The following is a 26530-nucleotide window of genomic DNA, read 5'->3' as shown; positions in this document are numbered from 1 at the left end:
CGTCGGATCATGATGAGCGTGCCCGCAGTTGTGTCACATCTACAGAGGATTTCACGGCGCTGATCCATACTGCAGTACTCGATTTTTTTTTTCGGTGTGATAAGGTGAACTGGAAAAAACGGCCAACGCCGAATGGACCAAATGGACAGCTGTCCACAGAGTAAGTGATTTTTATAATCATGACGCATGTATAGATCGACCCATATTATACCTGTATTCACATAGAGTTGATGTTTTCACAGGCAATATAGGTTGGTGGCTTATCGTGTTGTGCTGGAGTGGGCCTTGAAGGGTGAGACATTGGGCAGAGGAAATCGAACACCATTGCCATCATGTGTGGTCGTTGCTATTCGTAAAAAATATCCATCAGAGTCTGGTATATATATTGGCTTTCAAGAGGCACAGGAGGCAATAAACATGTTGTAACTGAATTATTGAAATAAAGATTTGATTTCATGAATAAAGTCTTTGCAAATCCTGTCATCTCTGTGTACTTGATTTAATAAACCCTGGTAGTGTATTACCAACATGTGATAAAACAGCTTTTACTATAGAAGTATCACATCTATGTCAATGTGCATGCTGAATAGCCGTAACAATAGAAAACAGAGAGAAAACTGAGAAACACTGTTATTTATTATTATGAATAACCACATGACAATAAAAATACACAAATATGTTTTGGATAAGGCACTAGAGGTCTAAAACTAACAGTTGAATCTTGATGTGTGGCCTTCTATGACATCCTCCTTGCTGGGTTTTGGATGGAGGCCAATATTTGCTGCCAGGCACGGGACTTGAATGCGAGATGATGAGTCTTTATATTTGATCGATGGGTCTAGTCTTCTTTTAAGAACATCCTCCATAAGGTCATCTCTGAAATTTTGGGTTGTCTTTGTGTAAATAGGTCTTGCAATCCACTGTTTTGACTGTTTTTGGTACACAATGTTGTGTCTTGGGAGGCCTAAAATTAAAACGGTCATGGATGAGTTATAATAATTTGGTCAGTCGGATATCCATTATCAGAACAAGTATTGTTACATTATAAAACATTAATTTGGTCTGATATAAGTCAAGGCCAGATATTACTTTAAAATCAATAGACATTTCTATTGCTGAAATGTAAAACGTGGTTCAGGTTCTAGTTTATCAGAGTGCAAACATAATTTACCTAATCCATTTTAGATATGAAAAGTAACAATCTTCAATTGGTCATCGGAGAACTTATAATTGGTATATTTTAGGTACTTACCACTTGTTGTTGCTTCCGGTTTACGTGGTGAGTCATGATTTTCATTGTGGTCCATAATGGCCAACATTGTGCGTGCCTGCATGGAATGGTACTCAAAATGCAGGCGCTTCGGGCAGTACTTCAACAGGGCGTTGTGGAAAACCTCGAGTTGTCCTGTTAAAACAAATCAAAATTGACAGTGGACATTAGAAAATGTATACAAGTTACTGAAAGTTGGGTGCTTGATCTGTACAATAGTAGAAATATTCAAGTTGACTAGTGTAAAATGTAAGCACTGGTAAAATTTCCGGGTATGGCCCCTCAATTGCTTAGACATACCTGTGTGCTTGAACAGCGCCATTTGCTTCAGATCTTTCAGTAGACGCGTGTTCAACACAACTTCATAGAGAGCTTTGTAGGCAGGTGAGTCCTGAGGCAACCATTTCTTCTTCCGTTGTTCATCTGATGAGAGGTCAGCGTGGTAGCACTTGTATTCAATTCCGTTTTCCTCCCATCGATGGACACCACATATGTGATGGAGGATGGACGTCCATCGTCTAAGCAACTCCTGATAATTACATTAGAGCACAAACAGATTTTTTTTTTTACATATTCCATTACATTCCTTTCAAAATTAATCTGAAAAAATGCATGCTATAATGTTGTTTGTGTCAACTGTCTGTGATAATAGCCGTTGTACTGTGCATTTTACATCTATTCAATAAGCTTGTACCTTTTCATCTCCTTTAGAGGAGCTACAGCTCCACCACATATGGTTGCTCACGCTTCTTACCCACGGAGCAAGGTCCTTGCAATGTTTACGGTTAGAGGCCATAACCAATTTCTTTTTTATTCCTGAATTATAACAGAAAAATGTTAGAATGAAAGTGGACCTCAGACAACACACATACAATATTTTATTCTCCAATGGTACCTGTCAAACACAGAGTATCACAGAGAACAAAGGAGAATAAGTATTAGGGGTTGGGCATATAATCAGACTAATAGGCTTACCCTTTGCTACATGCCATGGGTCAAACTGATGTGCGATGTCCGGATAGTCTTCTCGCATCATCTTCCTGATGGAGGGATGTCGGTCTGTGGTCACCACTTTCACATTAATCCCTTCATCTAAAAGCTTATCCAGACCTTTTTTGAAACCGATTGGTTCCATGGCGACAGAATTTTTGGCTTGGGTCACCTAAGGGGGACAAGGTTACACATGATGACATTTTAGACCATATTTAATAAATGTTTATGTCCATTATTGACTGTTTTTGTTTTTTTGCTTACCTGAATCAAATCAAAAACAACAATTTGGTTGGTAGAGTCCTCCATGAATGAATATGTGGTGTATTTGCATGAATGGCCTGGGCTGTCGCTCCTCCCATCCCCACAGACATGCACACCCTCACCATCCAGAGTATGGCCGATGAGTCTGGCTTTGATGATGCTTTCCTGCTTCTTGTAGGCTTCGCTGATGACAGGAATGAGGTAGCTTGACTGTATGGTGTAAAATGCGGATTTTTGTGGTAGCTGAAGATTCAATAGCCCAGCCCAGTCTGCAATGTCTGTGTATGTTGCACCTGTGAAAAGTGTGGCTGCTGCTGAAAGGAGGTTATTTTCAGCCATTCCCCGAGTATTGGGACATGACTCCCATTCCCCAGTGTGTCCATTGTTGCATTTCCATGTGATTTGTATTCTGCTGGCAAATGTTTTTATGTTCTGGTTGAGGTCGCACATTGCTACTCCGCAAATTGTACATTTTTGAAAGAGTTCCATTAGTTTGGTCTCGTTTACCATCCACTTCCTTTCCTTCCATCCTCGGTGTGGTCCTGACAGGCTTGCTGAGCTTCCTGTGGTGGAGGTGGAGGGGCTTGATAGAGGAACAAAACTGATGTCCGCTGGGTCAGTAGCCGGCTCTGAGGTCATGCTGACATCAAAGGCAGATGTTGAGCTGATGTCCATTTCACCAGATACAATATGGTGTGGTTCCTGTTGTTGAAAAATCCACATTGAATTATGTTATTACTCACATTTGCATTCTAGTGTTTGAGTACAATGTGTTTGTCACCTCACATAAAATTACTTAGAGTGAACTGGCATTCATTTGACTGCTCTATGCCTGCATTTGAACGCGTTTCACGTAAATACCAGCATAATGAATAAAAAAAAATCACTGTAACCTTTTCATAATTTCAATCATGAATCAAAGATATCACGCAACTTGGCCACTCACATCAAAGGTTAGACTCATTCTTGGACCGCACACAGCCGTCATGGAGGACAAAGACGCACTGTCCTGCAAAATAAATATATTTCATGTTATTTAGTAGTTTTTGCATTCATACAGTACATGTAACTGAAACATGAAAAAGGGTTCATCAGCCTACCGATTGTTGTGTCCATGTGGGTGCAAGGGCAATCCATGGCTTAGTACATGTTGCTATCTGTGCAGAAGTCGTCAGTTGCAAAGGCAATGGAACTTTGAACATGGCAGTTTGGGATTTCTGGGGGGTTGATTGTGGTAAATCCACAAATTGGTCAAAGGATTCCTCAGGTTCTGATAGCTCTTGCAGTTCATCACTCAGTTTAACCTGATTGTCACAATAAATGAAAAGTGTTACTCTACAAAGGCAAAACCTACAGGAACATGATTCAACATCACATGAATGCAATGTCATATTGGATATTCCTTGCCATTCATTAGAGCAAGGTGAAGGTAGTATCATAGAACTGATTATGCATTATGAAATTAGAGACTGGACACTATCAGTGTTTGGTGAAGGAAGATAAGGCCTCCAGCCTACATTATCTAGAGTTACTACCAGTGCTAATGTACTACTCTGTCAACTGACAGTATAGGATCTATAAAAAAAAAAAAAAAAAATAAAAAAAAATAAAATAATATTATATATATATATATATATATATATATATATATATATATATATATATATATATATGTATGTGTGTATGTGTGTGTGTTACATAAACAATGAATACTGTTCTGCTACATCCTTTGGTCAAAATGCTAGTAGCCTTCTCCTCTCTAGTAGTTATACTAAAACTCCTGAGTCTAACTCGTTGAGAGAAAAATATAGAAAACTTAGCCCTCAGTCATTTCATTTTACAGGTCACGATAACAGCGATTTTTATTTTAGTTTGTTTGTTCATGCTAAACAGGTTGAATTCAACATGAGATTCGTAGTCTAGTCTAGATAGTATTCTAGTCTATCCGTAGTCTAGTGCAGCATCTATTTTACAACCGAATAAAGACAGATTAACATAAGGAAGACAAATAAAAGACAACTTACATGTGCACTTTGTTCTGCCTGTGCTTTGAAAATAGATGGGACGGCCGTATCTTTCAGACGTAGTACTGCTACCGTCTTTCTGGACCCATATTCCATTTTTTCTAAGTAGTCCTCTGGTGCAAAATGTTCTTCGCAAACACGATACTGATTTATTTTGTTGAGAGGCGTTGAAGTACAGATCTCCAGAGCTGCTAGCCATTTATTTCTCAGTTCCAGATTTGAAGGAATTCTGTGAAACATTACATTCGTGTATGTCCTTTGCTTATTCTCACAACCTTTTGCTACGCAGGTAATTACCATGTTTGCTGTAACTTCACAAAATAAAGAATCCAAAAGCGAAGACACTCGGTGCAGGTCACGCTGGTATGTTCTTCTTCATCTGTTTTTTTGACGCGTTGCACGCCGGTATGTTGACGGAAGTCGTGGGATTTCATGTGTTGCGTGAGATCTCAGCGCCGAACTAGCAGTGCTTCGCCTAAGCAGCAGTGCTTCGCCTGTGCTTCCCCCTAATATAGTCCCAAGTCAATATCTGCCTAGGAAATCGCCTAGTGTTAATCTGGATCGCTTCTTGTACTCGTTGTGAATACGCAGGCCACAAGAAGTAATTACGTGGGGTTTTTTTTTTTTTTTGATCACTTTTACTCAGGCCATGCTAACTGGCAACAAAGGATTCCATTCATTGTGCTAAGCTAAGCTAACGCCGACCCTGTCAAACTAAAACAATGCATGCACTGAGACAAAAATGCATTTGCACACCTATCTAAATGTAGGAAAGAATGTGAATAAGCCCTATTTCAAAAAACGGTGGAGTGTTCCTTTAATGATATAATTAAGTGATTAATTTAGTGATGATTGAACATTATTGAAGATACCTGATGTTAACAAGCAGAATCACTGAAGGAGAAAATCACAAATTGTAAGTTACCATTGTGGTGATGGGTGTTTGCTTTAGTTGGGCTCTTGACCATTATATGTTTACTTTAGATTTTGTTTGGTTGTTGTATCTGAATTGTAACTGCCAGATGAACAAAGAAAAAATTTGTCTGATGATGTTGGTTATATTATAACATTCATCATTTTAACTTGATCACTGAACTCATTAAGATCCTTCTTTCTGACTTTGATTTATGTTGTTGGTTACAGCATAACTGTGAATCTGCATAAATGCCCAGAATTTTTTATATAATATAAAGGATTTCTTAAAAGTTTTAAAAAAAAATCATTCTATTAGGCACACACAGACGTCAAGATTCAGTCTATGCATCTCAACAATGGTGAGGAGCAGAATATTCAATTAGGAAAAGTAAATTACATAGACAATTCAGATCGTAATTTATTAATACCGCAATGCATGATGGGAGCCATTAATGAGTTGTGATTGGTGGCAGCCACTGCAACATGCTTTATTGTCACCATTGTTGAGATTCACAGGCTGATTATTGATGTCTGTGTTTTAAATGAATCAATCTGAACATCTATTGATCAGAACAATGTTTATTAAATATTTTGAATTATAAGTAAAGTACTGATAATCATAGGCTGAAGAATCACAAAACTGCTGCTAACAAATTAAACCAAACTATCTCAATAAGTTTCCTTTTTCAGATCACAGCATGATTATATCAAAACATAACCAACACTATCAGATCACATTTTACTTTGTTCATTTAACTGTTAGAAATCAATAACAGCAGACAAACAACAGTAAAAATTAAAGTAAACATATAATGGTCAAGAGCCCAACTAAAGCAAACACCCATCACCACAATGGTAACTTACAATTTGTGATTTTCTCCTTCAGTGATTCTGCTTGTTAACATCAGGTATTTTCAATAATGCTCAAAAGTCACTTAATTAATCACTTAATTATCTCATTAACTTTAACACTCTTGAGTGTGGACTCATATACACTCCCAGCCCCAGGAGTGTTAATTTAACACCGCTCCATCTGAAAGCAGGTGATGGCGATTTACTACTAATCAAGGGAACCGGCTTTACTGACTAGATGCGCATAACAATATCGTGCGATATATCGCCCATCCCTAGTCTTTTAGTTTGTCAAGAGATTTAAAGCACTGTTTTTGAAGAGTGCGCATGTGCAAACGTGCTCTACTAAGAACAAGCCTATGACTGAATCTGGAAATAAAGCAAAATAACTGAGAAAAATGAGAAATAGTCCTCAGATGTCATGTCTGTAATTTATAGCAAAACATCACTGTAAAAAAAGGCCTAATTCAGACAGTATCATACCATTTTCCATTAAAACAGTAATATACCGTAGAAAACAAAACTAGCCTACAGGAATATACTGTAAATGAACAGTTCTCAAAATCGACACTCAGAGGCTGTTTTCCCAATCACACCCTATACCCTCATTCACTATTCCCTACATTAGTTCACTAATATAGTCCACTTGACAGAGTGAATGAAAAGAAGTGAGTGAATTGAGACACTGATGAACACCTGATAAGCAGAATCACTGAACGACAGAGAAACAAGAACAGAAAAAAGAGAAACACAAGAACTACAACTGACTTCCAGCAACACTGAGTGTGAAAACAGTTTACAAACCAGTTTAACATTATTTCTTTCGTACAAAAGTTATTCTTGAGAATTAACAGATATTTAATTGTTGATGTTTTATTGAAAATAATAAAGTTATTATCACCATGATGGAGATCAGTATTTGTTTTAGTTGGGCTCTTGAACCATTGACGTTATTATATCTGTTTTTCTCTGACCGCTTTAACTATGAGTTTATAAAACACATGTGTTATGGCAAGGAAAAGTCAAGAGAAAGATGATCATGTGTGTATAACTGTTGTGATGATTACATAATCATCCTGGACATGTCTGATTCTCTGATCGTAACCAGTGTAAAAGCTTTGGATTTATGGGTTTTTCATATTAATCATATATTTGTTCATCTATAATGTGAAATACAGCAATGTTTCTGCAATTAGTTATTCTGAAGAATATTGAAATAACATAAAATATTATAATAAAACTTTCATGTCGCAATGCATGCTGGGTTCCAGGATTGTATAAAACTCCCAGCATGCACTGCTGCATGAATAATAAAAAATATTGCCACCATTGTTGAGATTCATGTGCTGAATTGTGATATCTCTGTGTTTCTACAAGAAATTGTAGCTCTAGCTCAGGGGTGGGGAACGTTGATCCTGGAGGGCCGCTGTCCTGCAGAGTTTAGTTCCAACCCTGAAAGAAACATTGGGCTGCCTGCAATTTCAGTAATCCTGAAGACATTGATTAGCTTCAGGTGTGTTTGATTAGGGTTGGAGCTAAACTCTGCAGGACAATGGCCCTCCAGGATCAACGTTCCCCACCCCTGCTCTACCCTTCTCTTTTTTGGGCTGTGCATTATGTGTTAAAAATTATCATTGTAACTTATTACTATGGTTTCACAGTAGTGGTAATTAGGGCTGGGCGATTTAAATCGCGATATTGTTATGCGCATCTCGTCAGTAAAGCCGGTTCCTTGATTATTAGTAAATCACCATCACCTGCTTTCAGATGGAGCGGCATTTAGGGCTGATGATATAATTAAGTGATTAATTTAGTGATGCTTGAGCATTATTGAAGACACCTGATGTTAACAAGCAGAATCACTGAAGGAGAAAATCACAAATTGTAAGTTACCATTAAGGTGATGGGTGTTTGCTTTAGTTGGGCTCTAGACCATTATATGTTTACTTTAATATTTACAGTTGTTTGTCTGCTGTTATTGATTTATAACAGTTAAATGAACAAAGTAAAATGTTATCTTATAGTGTTGGTTATGTTTTGACATAATCATACTGTGATCTGCAAAATGAAACTTATTGAGATAGTTTGATTTAACTTGTTAGCAGCAGTTTTGTGATTCTTCAGCCAACGAATATCAGTACTTTAATTCAAAATATTTAATAAACATTGTTCTGATCAAAAGATATTCGGACAAATTCATTTAAAACACAGACATCAATAATCAGCCTGTTAATCTCAACAATGGTGACAATAATAAAACATATTGCAGTGGCTGCCACCAATCACAACTCATTAATGGCTCCCATCATGCATTGCGGTATGAATAAATTATGATCTGAATTGTCTATGTAATTTACTTTTCCTAATTGAATATTATGCTCGTCACCATTGTTGAGATGCATAGGCTGAATCTTGACATCTGTGTGTGCCTAAAAGAATGATTTTCTTTTTTAAACAACTTGTAAGAAATCCTTTATATTATATAAAAAATTCTGGGCATTTATGCAGATTCACAGTTATGCTGTAACCAACAACATAAACCGAAGTCAGAAAGAAGGATCTTAATGAGTTCAGTGATCAAGTTCAAATGATGATTGTCATAATATAACCAACACCATCAGATCACTTTTTTCTTTGTTCAACTGGCGATTATAAGCCAGATACAACAGCCAAACAAAATCTAAAGTTAATAATATATGGGTCAAGAGTCCAACTAAAGCAAACATTTATCGTCATAACGGTAACTTACAATTTGAGATTTTCTCCTTCAGTGATTCTGCTTGTTAACATCAGGTGTCTTCAATAATGCTCAATCATCACTAAATTAATCGCTTAGTTATCTCATTAACTTAAACACTCTTGAGTGTGGACTCATACACTCCCGTTCATTTAACACAGGAGTGTTTGCTGTGTACAAAGAGCCGTAGTTAACTGACAAGCTGAGCCATATCGCATTAAATATCGCTGGCGATACGTCCGCGATATTGATGTGATTTGGCTCAGCTTGTCAGTTAATTACGGCTCTTTGTAGTAAATGCCGCTCCATCTGAAAGCAGGTGATGGCGATTTACTACTAATCAAGGAACCGGCTTTACTGACGAGATGCGCATAACAATATTGCGATTTAAATCGCCCAGCCCTAGTGGTAATATAACACTTTTGATACAGAATTAAAAACTAAAAGATATTTAGTGTATGAACAGGCTATACAGTGATTATTTCATCATAATCAGTATAACTGCAATCATTCACAAACTGTGTGTGTGTGTGCACAAGTGCAAAGACACAGATCATTCAGCCAGTGAAATACTAATGTTAAAAAGTCAAGGGTCAGCATCCCAACTAAAGCAAACACTGATCTCTATAACGGTAACTTCAAACTAAACATTTTCAATTAAACATCTCAATAACAACTTCTGTAGATGTATGACAGAAAAAAAAAGTCATACTGTTAATAATAAGTGTAAAAATGTGTAATGGCTGGAAGTCAGTTGTAGTTCTTGTGTTTCTCTATTTTCTGTTCTAACAGCAGGTGTTCATCACTAATGCTCAACAATCACTTACACATTCACTTAATTATCTCACTGCAACACTGTCAATGTTACTTTTTACTCTTTGTAGTGTGGATTTCCCTGTGGGGTTGAAAGGGTTAACAGTGTAGGATAAAAAGACACACCCACAAAATGTATTTTAACAGTAATAAACTGTAAGTTATAAAACAGGTTTATACTGGCAACACTGTTGCCAGTATTTTACTGTAAAATCTTGTTTTTTGGGTCACCATTGTGCAGAAGAGTAGAGCCTGTGCTTCAGTCCAGGAGAAGATCTACAAACATTGATGATTTGCTGTATGTTGCTTTATTTAACAGGCGGTGACTGGTCCGGTGGAAATCTTTTTATTTACCAATTTTTTTTTTTTTGTGGTTTCAAATTAAATAAGTTCACAGTAATACTTTGCTCGCTTTATTAATGCGTTAACATTTTAGTTAATACATTTAAATGACAGTTGGTCAATTTAAGCCAGTCGGTTTCTGCAAGTGAAATTAGTTAACTCGAGTTTTAGTGCATTTTTACAGTAACATACTGTAGATTACAGTAAAGAACTGTACCATTAAAGCTCCAATATGCAGGAATTTTGTAATAAAATTTCCGAAAATAACTTGCACAGTGTGATATATTTCCTCCAGTTGTGTACTTACAATATCTTAAAAGTCTCCAAAGATTTTTTATTTTAGAGAAATTCCGATTTTAAATAACTGTCCGTCCCGGAAAAGAAATGTTGCGCCTCAGTGACGCAATGTCCGCTCTATCCTTTTTTCCGGTCTGGAACGTGATAGGATATTCCCCCACCGGATTTTTTTTTTTTTTTTTTTTTACAACAACTTTATTGAGTTTTTTTCTTATCACAATAAACAATAAAGACGTCTGACAACGAATAAAAAAAGAATAAAATAAAAAATATGACCCACCACACCGGAATATCGCATGGTCAAATGCGGAAGTGGTGGTTAAAGCGTTATAGCCATAGTCTGTATGGTTAGCTGTTATGCATCACGATTACTCATTGGCGAGTATTGAAGTGCCAACAAAACGAAAGCGTCCATATTCGGATACACGCGGAGTCGCGGACTGTGTGACAGACGGAGGAATAAAACCCGGATAAATATCGTCAGGCGTTTTCGAGATGGAGAGAGCTGCGCGACTATCTTGGACTTGACAGAGACTCTGCTCTCGCGAGTGTATTGATAGACAGGTAAGACATGCAACTGTCAATAATAGCACTTATAAACAAAGTTATATTGCTCTTTGTACTTCGGTAAGGCTTTTTATCACGTGTGGTGACCGAGATTATGGCAGTACAATTAAATACAATCGGATATGTTGTTAAAAATATATTTAGTCATTACTTGCAAATGTTCGTTCAAATTTACTTTTAGATATTGGTTTGAACACGTTAAACAACACGGCATTAACCCCTAAAAACGTAAAACTGCACAACATTAACCAAACAAATCATTTGACAAATAGCTGTATGTTGTAACGGGATAATATAGCGTAACATTTCATGTTCCTTGCAGTTCATTAATTATGATGACATAAAATAATACGATCAGACATACAGGTAATACAAAAACGAATAAATTACCTCATCCGTGATCATGATTCATTAATTCCATTTAGATAAATCGCTAGATGGTGAAAACGCATTAAAAACAACATCTCCCATCGTCCTTCATAGCGTCATCAAGCTTCGCCTTTGTTATTGTTGGAAACTGTGCCCTCTTGTGGTCAAATACCAAAGTTACATAGTAGAGCTTTAACAGTAAATAACTGGCAACAGTGTTGCCAGTATTTTACTGTAAAAAAACCCGGTAAGGTCTAACAGTGTAGCGTTAATTCAATCTCAAACAGATTTTTTTTTTATTGAGATAAATGACTCAAAAACATATGAAGAGTTCAGATGCAAAAGCCTCTAAGTGCCATCTGAAATTTTCTTCTAGAATGATCATTTTTATCAAGCTTGTATATTTAAGTTAAGTAATTTCACTTTAATGACAATTAATAGGTAATTTTCATTGCCATTTAAGTGAAATTGTTGAACTTAAATATACAAGCTTGATAAAAATGATCATTTTAGAGGAAAATTTCAGATGGCACTTAGAGGCTTTTGCATCTGAACTCTTCATATGATTACAGCAATTCAACATACATCAACAATGCTTCACAAGACAACTATCACACCTTTGGACAAATTGACAAGTCATAACAAAAAATAAATAAATAATAATAATAAAAAATAAAATAAAAATAAATAATTTTCCTCCTTTTTCGTAATTAGACATTCAATATTCATATAATTTAGTAAACATAGCCTAGTGGGGACAATTCAGTATCAAGAATTTCTCCATAAATTTTAATAAAATTTAATTCTTTTTATTTTTAATTAATTTTAACGATTTCTTTAGCGATTCCATCTCGATTAAGAATAAATTACATTTAGGTATGCATTTTGCAAATTTTTGTTTATGGATGTAATATTTACCATGCAAGATGTAAAAGTTCACCACATATTCAAACATTTTGCTTCTGTGTTTGAAAGAACATATAACATCTTTTAGAGATAATTTATAATTCACCTTTCTTGGGGTAAAAAGAAAAGAGCTAACATCAGACCCAAATTTTAAAGATACATCACAATTGTAAAACAAATGAGCCACACTGTTAGCCCTTGCTGTAAAAAAAGGCCAAATTCTGACAATATCATACCATTTTCCATTAAAACAGTAATATAGCGTAGGAAACAAAAACAGCCTACAGGAATATACTGTGAATTAACAGTGCTCAGACACTCAGAGGCTGTGTTCCCAATCACACCCTATACCCTCATTCACTATTCCCTAATAGTTCACTAATATAGTCCACTTGAATGAAAAGAAGTGAGTGAATTGAGACACTGATGAACACCTGATAAGCAGAATCACTGAAGGACAGAGAAAAAAGAACAGAAAAAAGAGAAACACAAAAACTACAACTGACTTCCAGCCACACTGAGTGTGAAACCAGTTTACAAACCAGTTTAACATTATTTCTTTCATACATGTACTAAAGTTCTTGTTGAGAATTAACAGAGATTTAGTTATTAATAAAATTTGTTGTCACCATGATTGAGATCAGTATTTGCTTTAGTTGGTATATTGTCCCTGGACTTCTTACCTTTCATCTCTCTCTGACTGCTGTAACAGTGAGTTTATAAAGCACATCTGTTATAGCAAGAAAAAGTCAAGAGGAAGATGATTAGTTGTTTTTGGCTTCTGTGATGATTTATCATTCATCCTGGACATGTCTGATTTTCAGATAGTTACTGTATATGTTCTTTGAATTTATGGGTATTTCATATTTAGCATATTTATCTGTGAATCTACAACATGAAATAAATATTTCTGTAATCAGGTCTTCTGAAGAATATCAAAATCATATAGTGCTCTAAAACATTTTAAACTCCTGCTTATCCTGGACACACACAGACATCAACAATCAGCACATGAATCTCAACAATGGTGACAATCAAAAGTTTCATGTCGCAATGCATGCTGGGTTCCAGGATAATATAAACTCCCAGCATGCACTGCTGCATGAATAAAAATAAAATAAAAAAATATTGCAACCACTGTTGAGATTCATGTACTAAATTGTGATATCTCTGTGTTTCTTCAAGACAGTAGCTCTGTTTTTTTTCTGGTTTATGCATGATGTGTTAAAAAAAGAGTCATTGTAATGTATTGCTGTGGTTTCACAGTGGTGATAATGAAACACTTTTGATTGAGGATTAAACTCTGAACGAGTGAGAATGAATTTCCTTAGTGAATGAACAGGCTATATGATGATTTTATCACCATAATCAACATAACCACCATCATTCATAAACTGTGTGTGTGCACAAGTGTGACTTGCACAAAAACAGCTCAAGCAGCAAAAGAAAAACTAATGTTTTAGCATCAGCATCCCAACTAAAGCAAGCACTGATCTCTATAATGGTAACTTCAAACCAAACATTTTCAATTAAACATCTTAATAACAACTTCTGTAGATGTATGACAGAAATAAAGTCATACTGGTTAATAATAAGTGTAATAATGTGTAATGGCTGGAAGTCAGTTGTAGTTCTTGTGTTTCTCTATTTTCTGTTCTAACAGCAGGTGTTCATCACTAATGCTCAACAATCACTTACATATTCTCTTAATTATCTCACTGCAACACTGTCTCAACGTTACTTTTTACTCTTTGTAGTGTGGATTTCCCTGTGGGGTTGAAAGGGTTAACAGTGTAAGATAAAAAGACACACCCACAAAATGTATTTTAACAGTAATAAACTGTAAGTTATGAAACAGGTTTATACTGGCAACACTGTTGCCAGTAGTTTACTGTAAAATTTCGGTTTTTGGGTCACCATTGTGCTGAAGAGTAGAGCCTGTGCTTCAGTCCAGGAGAAGATCTACAAACATTGATGATATGCTGCATGTTGCTTTATTTAACAGGCGGTGACTGTGTAGTTGCTGGTCCAGTGGGAATCTCTTTATTTACAAAAGTTTTGTTGTGGTTTCAAATGAAATAAGTTCACAGTAATACTTTGCTCACGTTAATGATGCATTATACAATTTAGTTAATACATTTAAATGACAGTTGGTTATTTATAAATATATATAAATTAGTTAACTCGAGTTTTAGTGCACTTTTACAGTAACATACTGTAGATTACAGTAAAGAACTGTACAAATAACTGTAAATTACTGGCAACAGTGTTGCCAGTATTTTACTGTAAAAAAACCCGGTAAGGGCTAACAGTGCAAGTCTTCCTCATGTACAGTACAAAAAATACATTTGTTGTCAATGTCCATGAATTTTGATAACAAAGCTTTACATGGGTAGATTTTGTGAAGTATTTTAAAGTGTACCTCTTTAACTTTATTTAGCATACAAAATTTATTTGGATTTGACCATGCTACTTTCCAATGAATATCTTTGTGCATTCCAAAAAAAATTTCCCTCTAGGAGAGATTTTATGTTTGGATTGAAAAATTAATCTGATATTTTTATTATTACAGGAATGAGAAAATAGTTTGATACCATCAACTATTAACTCAGGAAGTTTCTTTTCGCTACTTCCAAAAGTAAGGAGACTTTTCATCAATTGTTTTAAAGGAATAGCTTTAACGAAATATGAATGCCAAGATATTTAACAGAGTCCTTTACTGGTATGCTTTCAACTAATAGATCTTTAGAATTGTGTATAAATAATATTTCACACTTCTTAAGGTTTAACATTAAACCAGAGGATCTAGAAAATTTGGATATACATTCCAGGGCTGTTTTAACTTGCTTCTTATCTTTCAGAAATAAAGCAGTGTCATCTGCCAATTGAGAAATTTTGATTTCTCTATCAAATATTTTCAGTCCCAGAATGCTATGATTATTCAAAATGTGAATAGAAAGAAGTTCAACCACTAATAAAAACAGAAAGGGAGAGATTGGACAGCCTTGTCGTATGCCACGATGAATCCCAAATCTTTTAGAGGTTCCCATATTAAGAATAATAGAACTATTAATATCTTTATAAAACATTTTTATGACATCAATGAAATTATTGCCAAACACTTTTAGTGAGTGGAGTAAGAAGCCGTGTTCGATGGTGTCAAAGGCTTTACAAAAATCTAACAATACAATAAGAGCCCCTGAATCAATTTGATCAGAATAGTCTAGAAGGTCAATTATAAGGCGAATGTTATTACTAATGTGCCTATTTTTCATGAAACCTGTTGAGTCTCATTAATGATTTCATCTAAACCGAATTTTAATCTTTTTGCATATACTAGTGCAAACAATTTATAGTCTATATTTAATAGAGTGATAGGTCTCCAATTATCTATATTTTGGGCATCTTTATCTGCTTTAGGAATCAAGGAGATTAATCCTTGTTTCATAGTTGTGACCAAATCCTTTTTTTTAATACATTCATTAGACAATAAGAAAAGGGGATCTTCCAATACCTTCCAAAAGTGTTGGTAAAATTCAATTGAAAGCCCATCTGGACCCGGACTCTTACCCACATAGCAACATTGTGTCGGCCCAGATCCGGCCCACATCTGGCACACGTGGAAAGATGATCTGGCCCACATGCAGCATGGATCTACGGCACTTGAGTGGCCCACTCCTGTTTGCCAGATCTGGGCCACAAGCAGGCCATAGCAATGCCACATGTCAGCCAAGAGCAAAGAAATAAACCAGAACTGGACCTTATCTGAGCCACAACATCTGTGTATATTAAATATGAAGTCATCTCAGCCTTAATAAGTTAACAAAAAGAATCACTGAAAGAAAGAAGAGAACAGAAAAAAGAGACAAGCAGAAACACAAGAACTACAACTGACTTCAGACACAGCCTTAGATGAAATCAACTGAAGAGAAAAGAAGACATTAAATCTGTGAAGATCTCAGCAGAGGAGGATTAAACAACTCCACAAACAGCATTACCAGCTTCACTTATTACTAACCAGACTGACTTTATTTCTGTCAGACATCTACAGAAGTTTTATTGAGAATTAACAGAGTTTAACTCTAATGTGTTTCATTTGAAGTCACCATAACAGTGATGAGTGCTTCCATTAGTTGGGCTCTTAACTCTTCTTATATCTTTTGTCTTCTTTGGCTGCTGTGACAGTGTGTTTGTCAAACACATTTGCAGCAGCAAAGAAAGCTAAAGTGAAATGAGATCAGGTGATGATGGTTACCTGTTGATGGTTTTATAATCATCATGATATAACCTGTTTCACTGATGTCTTTGGAATCTAACAATTGTGTTGATCCATTAATATATTCTCATCACAAACCCTGTGTTACTGCAGCGTGAGATTTAGCAATATTATAACAATCAGTTAGAAGATTTTAACAAACATGAGCACGAAAAATGAAGCAATGGTGACACGCAGAGATATGAGAAATCAGCACATGAATCTCAACAATGGTGACAATATTTTTTTTTTTAAATAAACAGAATAATTCAGAACATCACTGAAAAGCTACTAAATGTCACAACAAAAACAACAGCAAAAAAATAAAAGCAAATATTTAGAATCAAACAAAATTATAGGACAATTCAGCTGCATAATTTATTCATGTTGCAATGCATGCTGGGAGTTTTGTACTATGATGGTACCCAGCATGCATTGCAGCAAGGTACTTTTGATTGTCACCATTGTTGAGATTCATACGTTGATTATTGATGTCTGTGTTTGTCATCGAACAGTAATGTTTCATGCTCATGTTTGTTAAAGTCTGCTAACTGATTGTAATAATATTGCTGGACCTCATGCTGCAGATGTTACGTATGTATGTAATGTGAATATATTAGTTGAACAACATAATTTTTAGATTTCAAAGACATCAGTGAAACAGGTTATATCATGATGATTATAAAACCATCAACAGGTAACCATCATCACCTGATCTCATTTCACTTTAGCTTTCTTTGCTGCTGCAAATGTGTTTGACAAACACACTGTCACAGCAGCCAAAGAAGACAAAAGATATAAGAAGAGTTAAGAGCCCAACTAATGGAAGCACTCATCACTGTTATGGTGACTTCAAATGAAACACATTAGAGTTAAACTCTGTTAATTCTCAATAAAACTTCTGTAGATGTCTGACAGAAATAAAGTCAGTCTGGTTAGTAATAAGTGAAGCTGGTAATGCTGTTTGTGGAGTTGTTTAATCCTCCTCTGCTGAGATCTTCACAGATTTAATGTCTTCTTTTCTCTTCAGTTGATTTCATCTTAGACTGTGTCTGAAGTCAGTTGCAGTTCTTGTGTTTCTGCTCGTCTCTTTTTCTGTTCTCTTCTTTCCTTCAGTGATTCTGCTTGTTAACAGGCTTATTAAGGCTGAGATGACTTCATATTTAATATACACAGATGTTGTGGCTCAGATAAGGTCCAGTTCTGGTTTATTTCTTTGCTCTTGGCTGACATGTGGCATTGCTATGGCCTGCTTGTGGCCCAGATCTGGCAAACAGGAGTGGGCCACTCAAGTGCCGTAGATCCATGCTGCATGTGGGCCAGATCATCTTTCCACGTGTGCCAGATGTGGGCCGGATCTGGGCCGACACAATGTTGCTATGTGGGTACCCTTTTTCATATTGGAGAGCTGACAGTAATTCCTCCTTCTTCAGGTCAGAGTCACAACGGTTTTTGAATTCATTACTGATTAATGGAATAAAATCTTGAATGTCATTAGTAAATGATTTACAAAGGTCATAATTAAAGTTAGACTGATAAAGTTTTTCATAAAAGGAGCTGACAAAATCTGAAATTAGTTTGGGATCCTTGCATAAGGTGTTGTTAATATATAATGCAGACAACGAATTTCTCTTAAAATTCCTTTTTTCAAGGGCAAAAAAATAGGCTGTATTCCTCTCTCCCTTTTCTATCCATCTAGCTCTTGAACGCACAAAAGCTCCACTGGCCTTGCTAATATACAAGTCATCAAGTTTTAATTTTAAAGACTGGAGTTCACTTTCCTGTGTTTGAGAGAGTGTCTGAACTCTCCAAAGAGTATCAATTTTGTTTAATAGTTCTGTTTCTATGCAATCTCTGTCTTTTTTCAATTCCTTACTTCTCCTAATAGCTAATTCTCTGGATTTGAATTTAAATAACTCCCATTTAGATGCATAATCTGATTTCTCTGAATTAAATATATTGGTGGCTAACGATTCAATATTTTTGGTAAAAATGTTATCTTCTAAGATAGAGCTGTTAAGTTTCCAATATCCACGGAGGCAGCTGGGTTTATGAACAATCTGTAAAGACAACTCAATCAGAAGGTGATCTGAAAAGGGAGCATAATGATGGGAGATATCTTGAACATTTTGTAGCAGACTGAATGAAATAAGAAATAGGTCAATTCTCGATTTTAAGGACTTCGACGCATTGCTCCATGTATATTCAAATGAATTACTATTAAAGTAGCGCCACGAATCCACCAAAGATCTTTGCATATAAGGAATCAATAATATTAGAGTTTTGAGAGTGAGGTCTTACTTTCCTTGGAAACCTATCCATTAAATCACCGGGGACTTCATTCAAATCTCCCGTGACTATTAGCTTAGCATTTGGGGTTGTTTTCAGCAACTGAGATAGAATAAGAGAAATGTCAGTGAAAAAGGTATTATTCATAGAGTGTGAGTTAAACCCATAAATATTACAGATAACAAATATGGCATTATCTAATTTAACAGTTAGAATAACCCATCTGCCTTCAGGGGACGACATAGAATTAACAATATCTCCTTTAAACTTATGAATTAAACAGCCCGATCTCATGAAAGTGCGTATCTATTGCACGAATGATAATATCTCGTATCATTTATACGCCAAAACGAGTTTTAGCGTAAATATGGTACGCAGTTTTTGCGTGCATATGATACGCACTTTATGGCGTGTAATATGCACGCCCTCCTCACCCCTAATCCTACCCAAGGGGTTTGCAGTGCGTATCATTTGAACGCTAAAACTCGTTTTGGCGTATAAATTATACGAGAATTATCATTCGGCTATAGATACGCACTTTCATGAGATTGTGTTGGAATTAAAATAAGAACACCAGCTGAATTATGTGACCCATGACTAAAATAAACCACATCGCCCCACTGAGCTTTCCAAAATTTTTTAATCAGAAGCAGCCGAATGTGTCTCTTGCAAGAAAATAAAATCTGCATTATAACGTCTACAAAACAGAAAAATTGCTTTTCTTTTAATGTCATCTCTTAAGCCCCGCACATTTAAAGAAACAATGTTCAGCTGTTTGAACTCGAATTTGTCAATTAACAAATAAAAGTAGGCTATGATAAAAAATTAAAGGGAAAAAGAAAGAAAAGGAAAATGACAACCACAAAGTGTAGCTATTGAACACCTAACTTGAAAGTTCTGTAACTAACGCTGTTTCCCTTAAGAAGGATCAGGGAATTAGTAGAATAAGGTCGAAAAGCCCTTAGAAGAATGTCAACAATATAACTGGGCAAACGTGCAGAAAAGAAAAAAAATCGAACCTGACACGCGGTTAGAAACTTGTAGTCATTTTACGGATGCTGTGCTGAACTGGCAGCGATTCTCTTGTTATTGATAACAGCAAAGGGACCGCTGAAACCCGGCCTTCTTTCCCTCCTTCCGTGCCGCCAGGACAAGGGGCCAAAGTTTATTCCGACTATCAATGTCCGCTTTGGAGAGAGATTCCTTGACATAGAGAGCGTGCTCTCTCAGGTACACTGTAAAATGTAATACGTTGACTTTACTTAGAAAAAGTGAGGAAACCGATTGCCTTAAAATGTCCAAGTAAAGTAGTGTATTAATGTTTAGTTGGCACAACATAATAACATTTGTATAGAAAACTTGTTAATCAAGTATACTCAAGCACTCTTGAATCAAAATCATTAGTTGTGTTAACTTCTCATTAGAGTTCACATTACTAGGAAAATATCAGGAAACTGATTGCACTAAAAAAAGCAAGTAAAGTGAAATAGGAATAGTATGTGGTACTGACAAATGCTTAGTATAGTTCACTTACACAAGAGTTCTAGTAACTAAAAAATAACTGTAGAGAGTACTTGATAATTTACTTTAAATGAAATGTATTTGTCACCATGGTTGTGTTTTGCATGCTGAATGATGAAGTCTGTGTGAGTCAAGCATGATCAATTACAAGATTTTCACAAATATAGAGGGATTATATAAACCCAATTAACTGTTTCAGAAGGTGAGGCATAAATAGTAGCAACAAAATTATAAAAGATCACTAATTGACACAAGTTACATTATACACCATTCATATTTTCTCTCTCACACACAAATATATATATATATATATATATATATATATATATATATATGAGTGTGTGTGTATAGTATTACACAGCAAAATCCCCAGTGTTAAATTAACACTGAAAAGTGTGAATTATATAAACTCTGAGCAGAGTGTTAAATGAACACTGAAGCAGTGTTAAATTTAATGAGCTAATTAAGTGATTAATTGAGTGATGATTGAGCATTATTGAAGACACCTGATGTTAACAAACAGAATCACTGAAGGAGAAAATCACAAATTGTAAGTTACCATTATGGTGATGGGTGTTTGCTTTAGTTGGGCTCTTGACCATTATATGTTTAACTTTAGATTTTGCTTGGCTGCTGTTAGTGAATTATAACAGCCAGATGAACAAAGAAAAAAAAGTGATCTGATGATTATGTTATGGCAATCATCATTTGAACTTGATTAGCTTCACTGAACTCATTGAGACCCTTATTTCTGACTTAGATTTATGTTGTTGATCACAGAATAACCGAGATTCTACATATCTAGAATTTTAGATATAGTACAAAGGATTACTGTTTAAAAAAAAAAAAAAAATCTTTCTTTTAGGCACACACAGACATCAAGATCCAGTCTATGCACCTCAACAATGGTGACGAGCAGAATATTCAATTAGGAAAAGGAAATTACTAAGATAATTCAGTTCATAATTTATTCATACTGCAATGCATGATGGGAGCCATTAATGAGTTGTGATTGGTGGCAGCCACTGCAACATGCTTTATTATTGTCACCATTGTTGAGATTCACAGGCTGATTATTGATGTCTGTGTTTCTAAATAAATGTATTTAAAAGTCTTTTGATCAGAACAATGTTTATTAATTATTTTGGATTATATTAAAAATACTGAAAATCATATGTAGAACCACATAGCTGCTGTAATTATCAAGTTAAACCACATTTCTCAATAAGTTTGATTTTTCAGATCACAACATGATTATGTCCAAACATAACCAACACCATCAGATCACATTAGTTTTTTGTTCATCTGACTGTTATAAATCAATAACAGCAGACAAACAAAATCTAAAGTAAACATATAAGGGTCAAGAGCCCAACTAAAGCAAACACCCATCACCACAATGGTAACTTACAATTTGTGATTTTCTCCTTCAGTGATTCTGCTTGTTAACATCAGGTGTCTTCAATAATGGTCAATCATAACTCAATTAATCACTTAATTATCTCATTATCTTTAACACTGCTTCAGTGTTCATTTAACACTCTGCTCAGAGTTTATATAATTCACATATGTTTATATATGTTAATTTAACACTGGGGATTTTGCTGTGTACTTCTCTTTCTTTGACACTAAACAACTGATTTATTGTTGCATCACTGCATCAACAGAAAGAGAATCATAATAAATAAAATATAGTTCCAAGTGCCCAACCAAAGGGATCACTAATCGCCATAAATATAAATATTTTAGGAAAATCAAAATCAATTTATGAAGTCAACTTATGTTATGTTCTCACAAATTTTTCAGTTGTATTGACAATTCAACATTCAAGATTACTTTGGGAAATGAGTGAATGCAAACAAAGACAAATAACTGCAGAAGTGGAGGAAATGAGTGAAAGGTCCATTAAGAATTTCCCTGCCTCAAAAAGCACACTCAAACCAATCAATTAATCTTAACTTGGGTTTTCTGAGTAAATAAAACATAGTATGTGAATAGTACAGATTACTAGATTTTTACAATTAAGTTAAGACATTAAGTAAAGTTAACAAAAAAAGTTTTAGTAAGAACCAATGTTGGATTTTACAGTGTAGGAATAATCAATATCTACATGAAATCTCTAACACGCTGTCAGCTGGATATGTAACATTTTGAATGTAACCTCTTTTACTTTATAATTTAAACAATCATAAACGTGCATGTCTTTTATGAATGTTTAACTGCTGCACAGTAAAATCTCCAGTGTTGAAATCCTGGTGTTAAGGACTTTTAGAGTAAAGAGTTAATTTTCTGGTGTTGAATTTCAAGGGATTAACACTGCTAGTGTAAACCGCACCCTCTGGGTGGTGAAAATATGTGGAGTTAAATTAATAACACCGAGAGAGTGTAATTAGTTACATCCGGGACATTCACACGCTGGGCATGACCAAACTAGCTGAAACTTTTTTCAAAGACGCCATTTTCTTTGACTCGCGATGCAAGGCATACGAGGAGGGAAAACGCATCAATTAAGTGTTTTATCGCATTTATACATTCATTTTATAACATCATATTGTTCTCTTTCATAGGTTCACTCAACGCTGCGGATAGCGCAGTGGGATATTCTCTGAATGTGCCGATTGTCTGAAGCCCTATAGAATCACGCCAATTCATTGGCTGATGGCGCCCGCGCAATCTGGCTCCGCCCCGACGCTCTTACGTCACATCATTACATATTCGCGCGCGCCATCTGCTCCTCAGATTTCTCTGCCTTCAGAACGAAGCGGTCACGTTTGCCCTTCGCTCGTGATTTTTCTGAGCTCGAAAAATACGACTTCTGGATTATTCTCGGCGCTTCTGCGACTGTTAAAGCGGAACTCTGTTTCTCCTTACGGTGAAGTTGCCATGGAATACCGACGCTGTACTCCGCCATGTGCTCGTTACATCGCTAACGACGACCCACGCAGTAAGTGATGTTTATGTTTGGGCTTTCACATGCGCGCGAGGCAGTCATAGGATCGTCTAAATGCAATTCTGTGAAAATTTGTTGCTCAAAACCCTCAAATCGCGGCTAAAACGCGGTTTTTGAGAGGGAATCATTCGTCTCCCCCTGTCGCGCTCCCGAGGCCTCTCGAGGATCCGCGACTTGGGGTTTGGATGTAGAGCTTGAGGATGTGGAGTTCGAGCAGACGAGCCCCGCTCTTTCTCTCCCTCCCTCCCCTCGGCACGCGCGAGGCATGCCAGTCGAATTTTCGCACGATTATTTGCGCCCCAGCCCGGGAGCACGCAACACGGTCTCTTTCGGGCTGGAGGATGTACTTTTTACCGAGGCTTCCGACTCCGAGGATTTCGGGCCTACTCTCGCCGACGAGGTTATCCCGCCGAGCGGCCAGGAAGCGCGGCCTACTGCGGCCTACGCGGGGCTCGTTGACGTACTTTTGCGCGCTACGGAGAAGCTCGCTATTGATTGGCCAGCAAATGTGACTGGTCCAGTGTTTTCTGCAGCCAACAAGCCGATTGCCCGCTTGCCTGCACACAAATGCCGCTTTCACGGTTACCCAGATAAATTCCCAAGAGAGTGTATTTTCTGGTGTCCCGGCCACGGCCTATGGTGTTTTATGTGTAAAAAAAAAACAAAAAAAAAAAAACCCCAGTGCCCATTCCTACACACAAGCACAGGGCTCGCGCACTTAAAATCGACTCAGATCGATTGCGCATTAAACGTGGTAAATGTGCCCACTACCCAGTGCCCACAAACACTACGTTCTGCATGTCTCAAGGTTTCTAAAAAAAAAAAAAAAACGAAAACCAACGTGCATTCGCTTCACTCAAGCGGACAATGTTTTCAGTGTGGTAAATGTGCCCGCTATCCCGCGCCCACATCCACACACAGACATGACAGCTCCTACGGGACTCGCCCAGCCCTCCCCCTCTCGGTTGACCGCAGCAGAGGAGTCGAGCGCGGCCAATCTGCCTGCTGTTATCAGCACGCCCCCTTCCTCAAATGTCATGAGCGCGACGCTTATGTTAAAAAAAAAAAAAAAAAAAAAAAAAAAATAGGCCTCAACGGAGAAAGCTGCCATTTTTCAGTGATCTGCATCACGAGATTTCCAGATCCTGTAAGCAGCCTTTCTCTGCACGCCTCACTAATGCGGCAGCTTGAGGAGACTTAGCCAACCATCTTGCTCCGTTGTCTGCGCCGTCCTGGAGGTCGCGCCCCTTCCTCCCCTCTAAAGCATGTAGGACTACTTCCTCTTCCTCTCATCAAATCCTACATGGCGGCTGGGCAGGCAGGCATAAATCGCACAGTTCGGTTCGGCTACACTCTTCAGTTTTGCCGCAATCCCCCGTTTCAACGGGGTCTTTCCTACTGTAGTAGACAGCGCCACTCAGGCTTCTGTACTTCAGCAAGAAATTTCATCCCTCCTTCTCAAAGGAGCAATAGAGGAGGTTCCTTCAGGGGAAACCGAGCGGGGCTTTTACAGCTGTTATTTCCTGGTCCCGAAGAAGGGCGGCGGTTTGCGTCCCATACTGGACCTCCGCCGACTGAACTTCGCCCTTACAAAGGGAAATTCAAGATGTTGATGCTGAAAGCTATCATATCTCAGATTCGGCCAGGGGATTGGTTTGTGACAGTAGACCTAGGATGCTTACTTTAACATCCAGGTTGTACGGCGACACAGGCAGTTCCTCAGGTTCGCCTTTGGAGAAAGAGCATTCCAGTACAGGGTCCTTCCCTTCGGCCTCGCTCTGGCCCCGAGGACATTCACGAAGTGTATGGATGCAGCTCTGGCCCCATTGCGGCTCCAGGGCATCCGTATTCTAAATTACCTGGACGATTGGCTCTTTTAGCCCAATCCAGGGAGCTAGTGACCCACCACAGAGAAAATCATATCCAGTCTCTCGGTTTGAGGTTGAACTCGGAGAAGAGTGTTCTTGCTCCGGCTCAAAGCACCGTTTTCTTGGGGGTGAACATGGATTCCGTTCTCATGCAGGCCCGCTTGGCTCCTGCACGGATTTCCAGTCTGACGACATGCTTGGCCCGTTTTTCGCTAGGCCATCATGTGTCTGTGGGCACTTGCCGCAGGATGCTGGGCCTAATGGCCACGGCCTCCTCCGTGCTACCGCTGGGCCTGCTCCACATGAGACCCTTCATGTGGTGGATGAAGCTCTCAGGGGTTCGGCCCTCTGGGCCAACCCTTCGCCTACTGAAGGTATCGCGCAGTTGCTTTCGAGCCCTGTCAGTTCGGCGGGACCCTCTTTTTCTTCGGAAAGGGGTCAGCATGGGTGCGGTATTTCGTCGCCAGATGATTACGACGGATGCCTCTCTCACCGGCTGGGGAGCAGTTTTCGAGGGCAGACCAGCTTGTGGGGTCTGGACTGGCGAGACTCTCTCTTGGCACATAAACTGCCTGGAGTTAAGAGACGTTTTTCTGGCTCTGCATCATTTTCTCCCTCTTCTGGAGGGACACCATGTAATTGTCAGAACAGACAACATGGCAGTGGTGTCTCATGTGAACCGGCAGGGGGGTTCTCGGTCGCGCACCCTAGACAGGCATGCGCGTCACCTTCTCCTGTGGTCTCAGAGCAGATTCCTATCTCTAAGAGCAGTTCATGTCCCAGGGGTTCTGTACCTCGCAGCAGATTTTCTGTGGAGGCAGAAACTCTGATCGGGAGAATGGATGTTGAACCGCCAGACGGTGGCCCTGATCTGGGAGGTTTTCGGAGAAGCGGAAGTGGACCTCTTTGCATCTAAAAACAAGAGTCGTCCCAATGCCTGTTTTGGTTCTCCCTGAGTCCCCCGGCTCCATTAAGGATAGATGCGTTCGCTCACCCTTGGCCAACGCAGAAACTCTATGCCTTCCCGCCCATCAAACTGATCCAGGCGGTCTTGGCCAGAGTGAGAGAGAGCGGAGTCCGCCTCCTCCTGGTAGCTCCGTTCTGGCCGTCTCAGCCATGATTTTCGGAGCTAATTCCTCTGCTGGAATCTTCCCCCAGGAAGATCCCAGTCAGGGAAGACCTGCGGTCCCAGCTGCAGGGCGGGATATGGCATCCTCGCCCAGACATGTGGAAGCTGTATGTTTGGCCGATCAGAGGCCGGTAGCATTAAGTTCTGATCTCCCAACTGACGTTCAGGAGAC

The 26530-nt window shown here is 37.8% G+C and overlaps 2 protein-coding genes across 2 annotated transcripts in view; both read right to left on the bottom strand.

Annotated features, from left to right (window-relative positions):
• Positions 1-26530, bottom strand: part of LOC311081484 (zinc-alpha-2-glycoprotein-like) — a gene marked incomplete at both ends in the record, with an annotated part of 524658 nt that overhangs the window by 400114 nt on the left and 98014 nt on the right. The window lies entirely within an intron of this gene.
• Positions 691-26141, bottom strand: LOC311097513 (uncharacterized protein; the record flags this gene model as incomplete). Its single annotated transcript, XM_084137248.1, has 13 exons — positions 691-964; positions 1253-1405; positions 1571-1799; positions 1965-2086; positions 2246-2432; positions 2525-3226; positions 3471-3533; positions 3625-3828; positions 24873-24947; positions 25044-25139; positions 25468-25594; positions 25723-25849; positions 25958-26141. The coding sequence occupies 13 exons, from the start codon at positions 26139-26141 to the stop codon at positions 708-710; spliced, it is 2526 nt and encodes an 841-aa protein (XP_083993374.1). The 3' UTR covers positions 691-707.

Source organism: Abramis brama (genome assembly GCF_963993115.1).
Source record: "Abramis brama genome assembly, chromosome: 1".
NCBI classification, from domain to species: Eukaryota; Metazoa; Chordata; class Actinopteri; order Cypriniformes; family Leuciscidae; genus Abramis; species Abramis brama.
The sequence above is the reverse complement of the archived record's forward strand: the minus strand, read 5'-3'. Positions and strand labels throughout refer to the sequence as shown.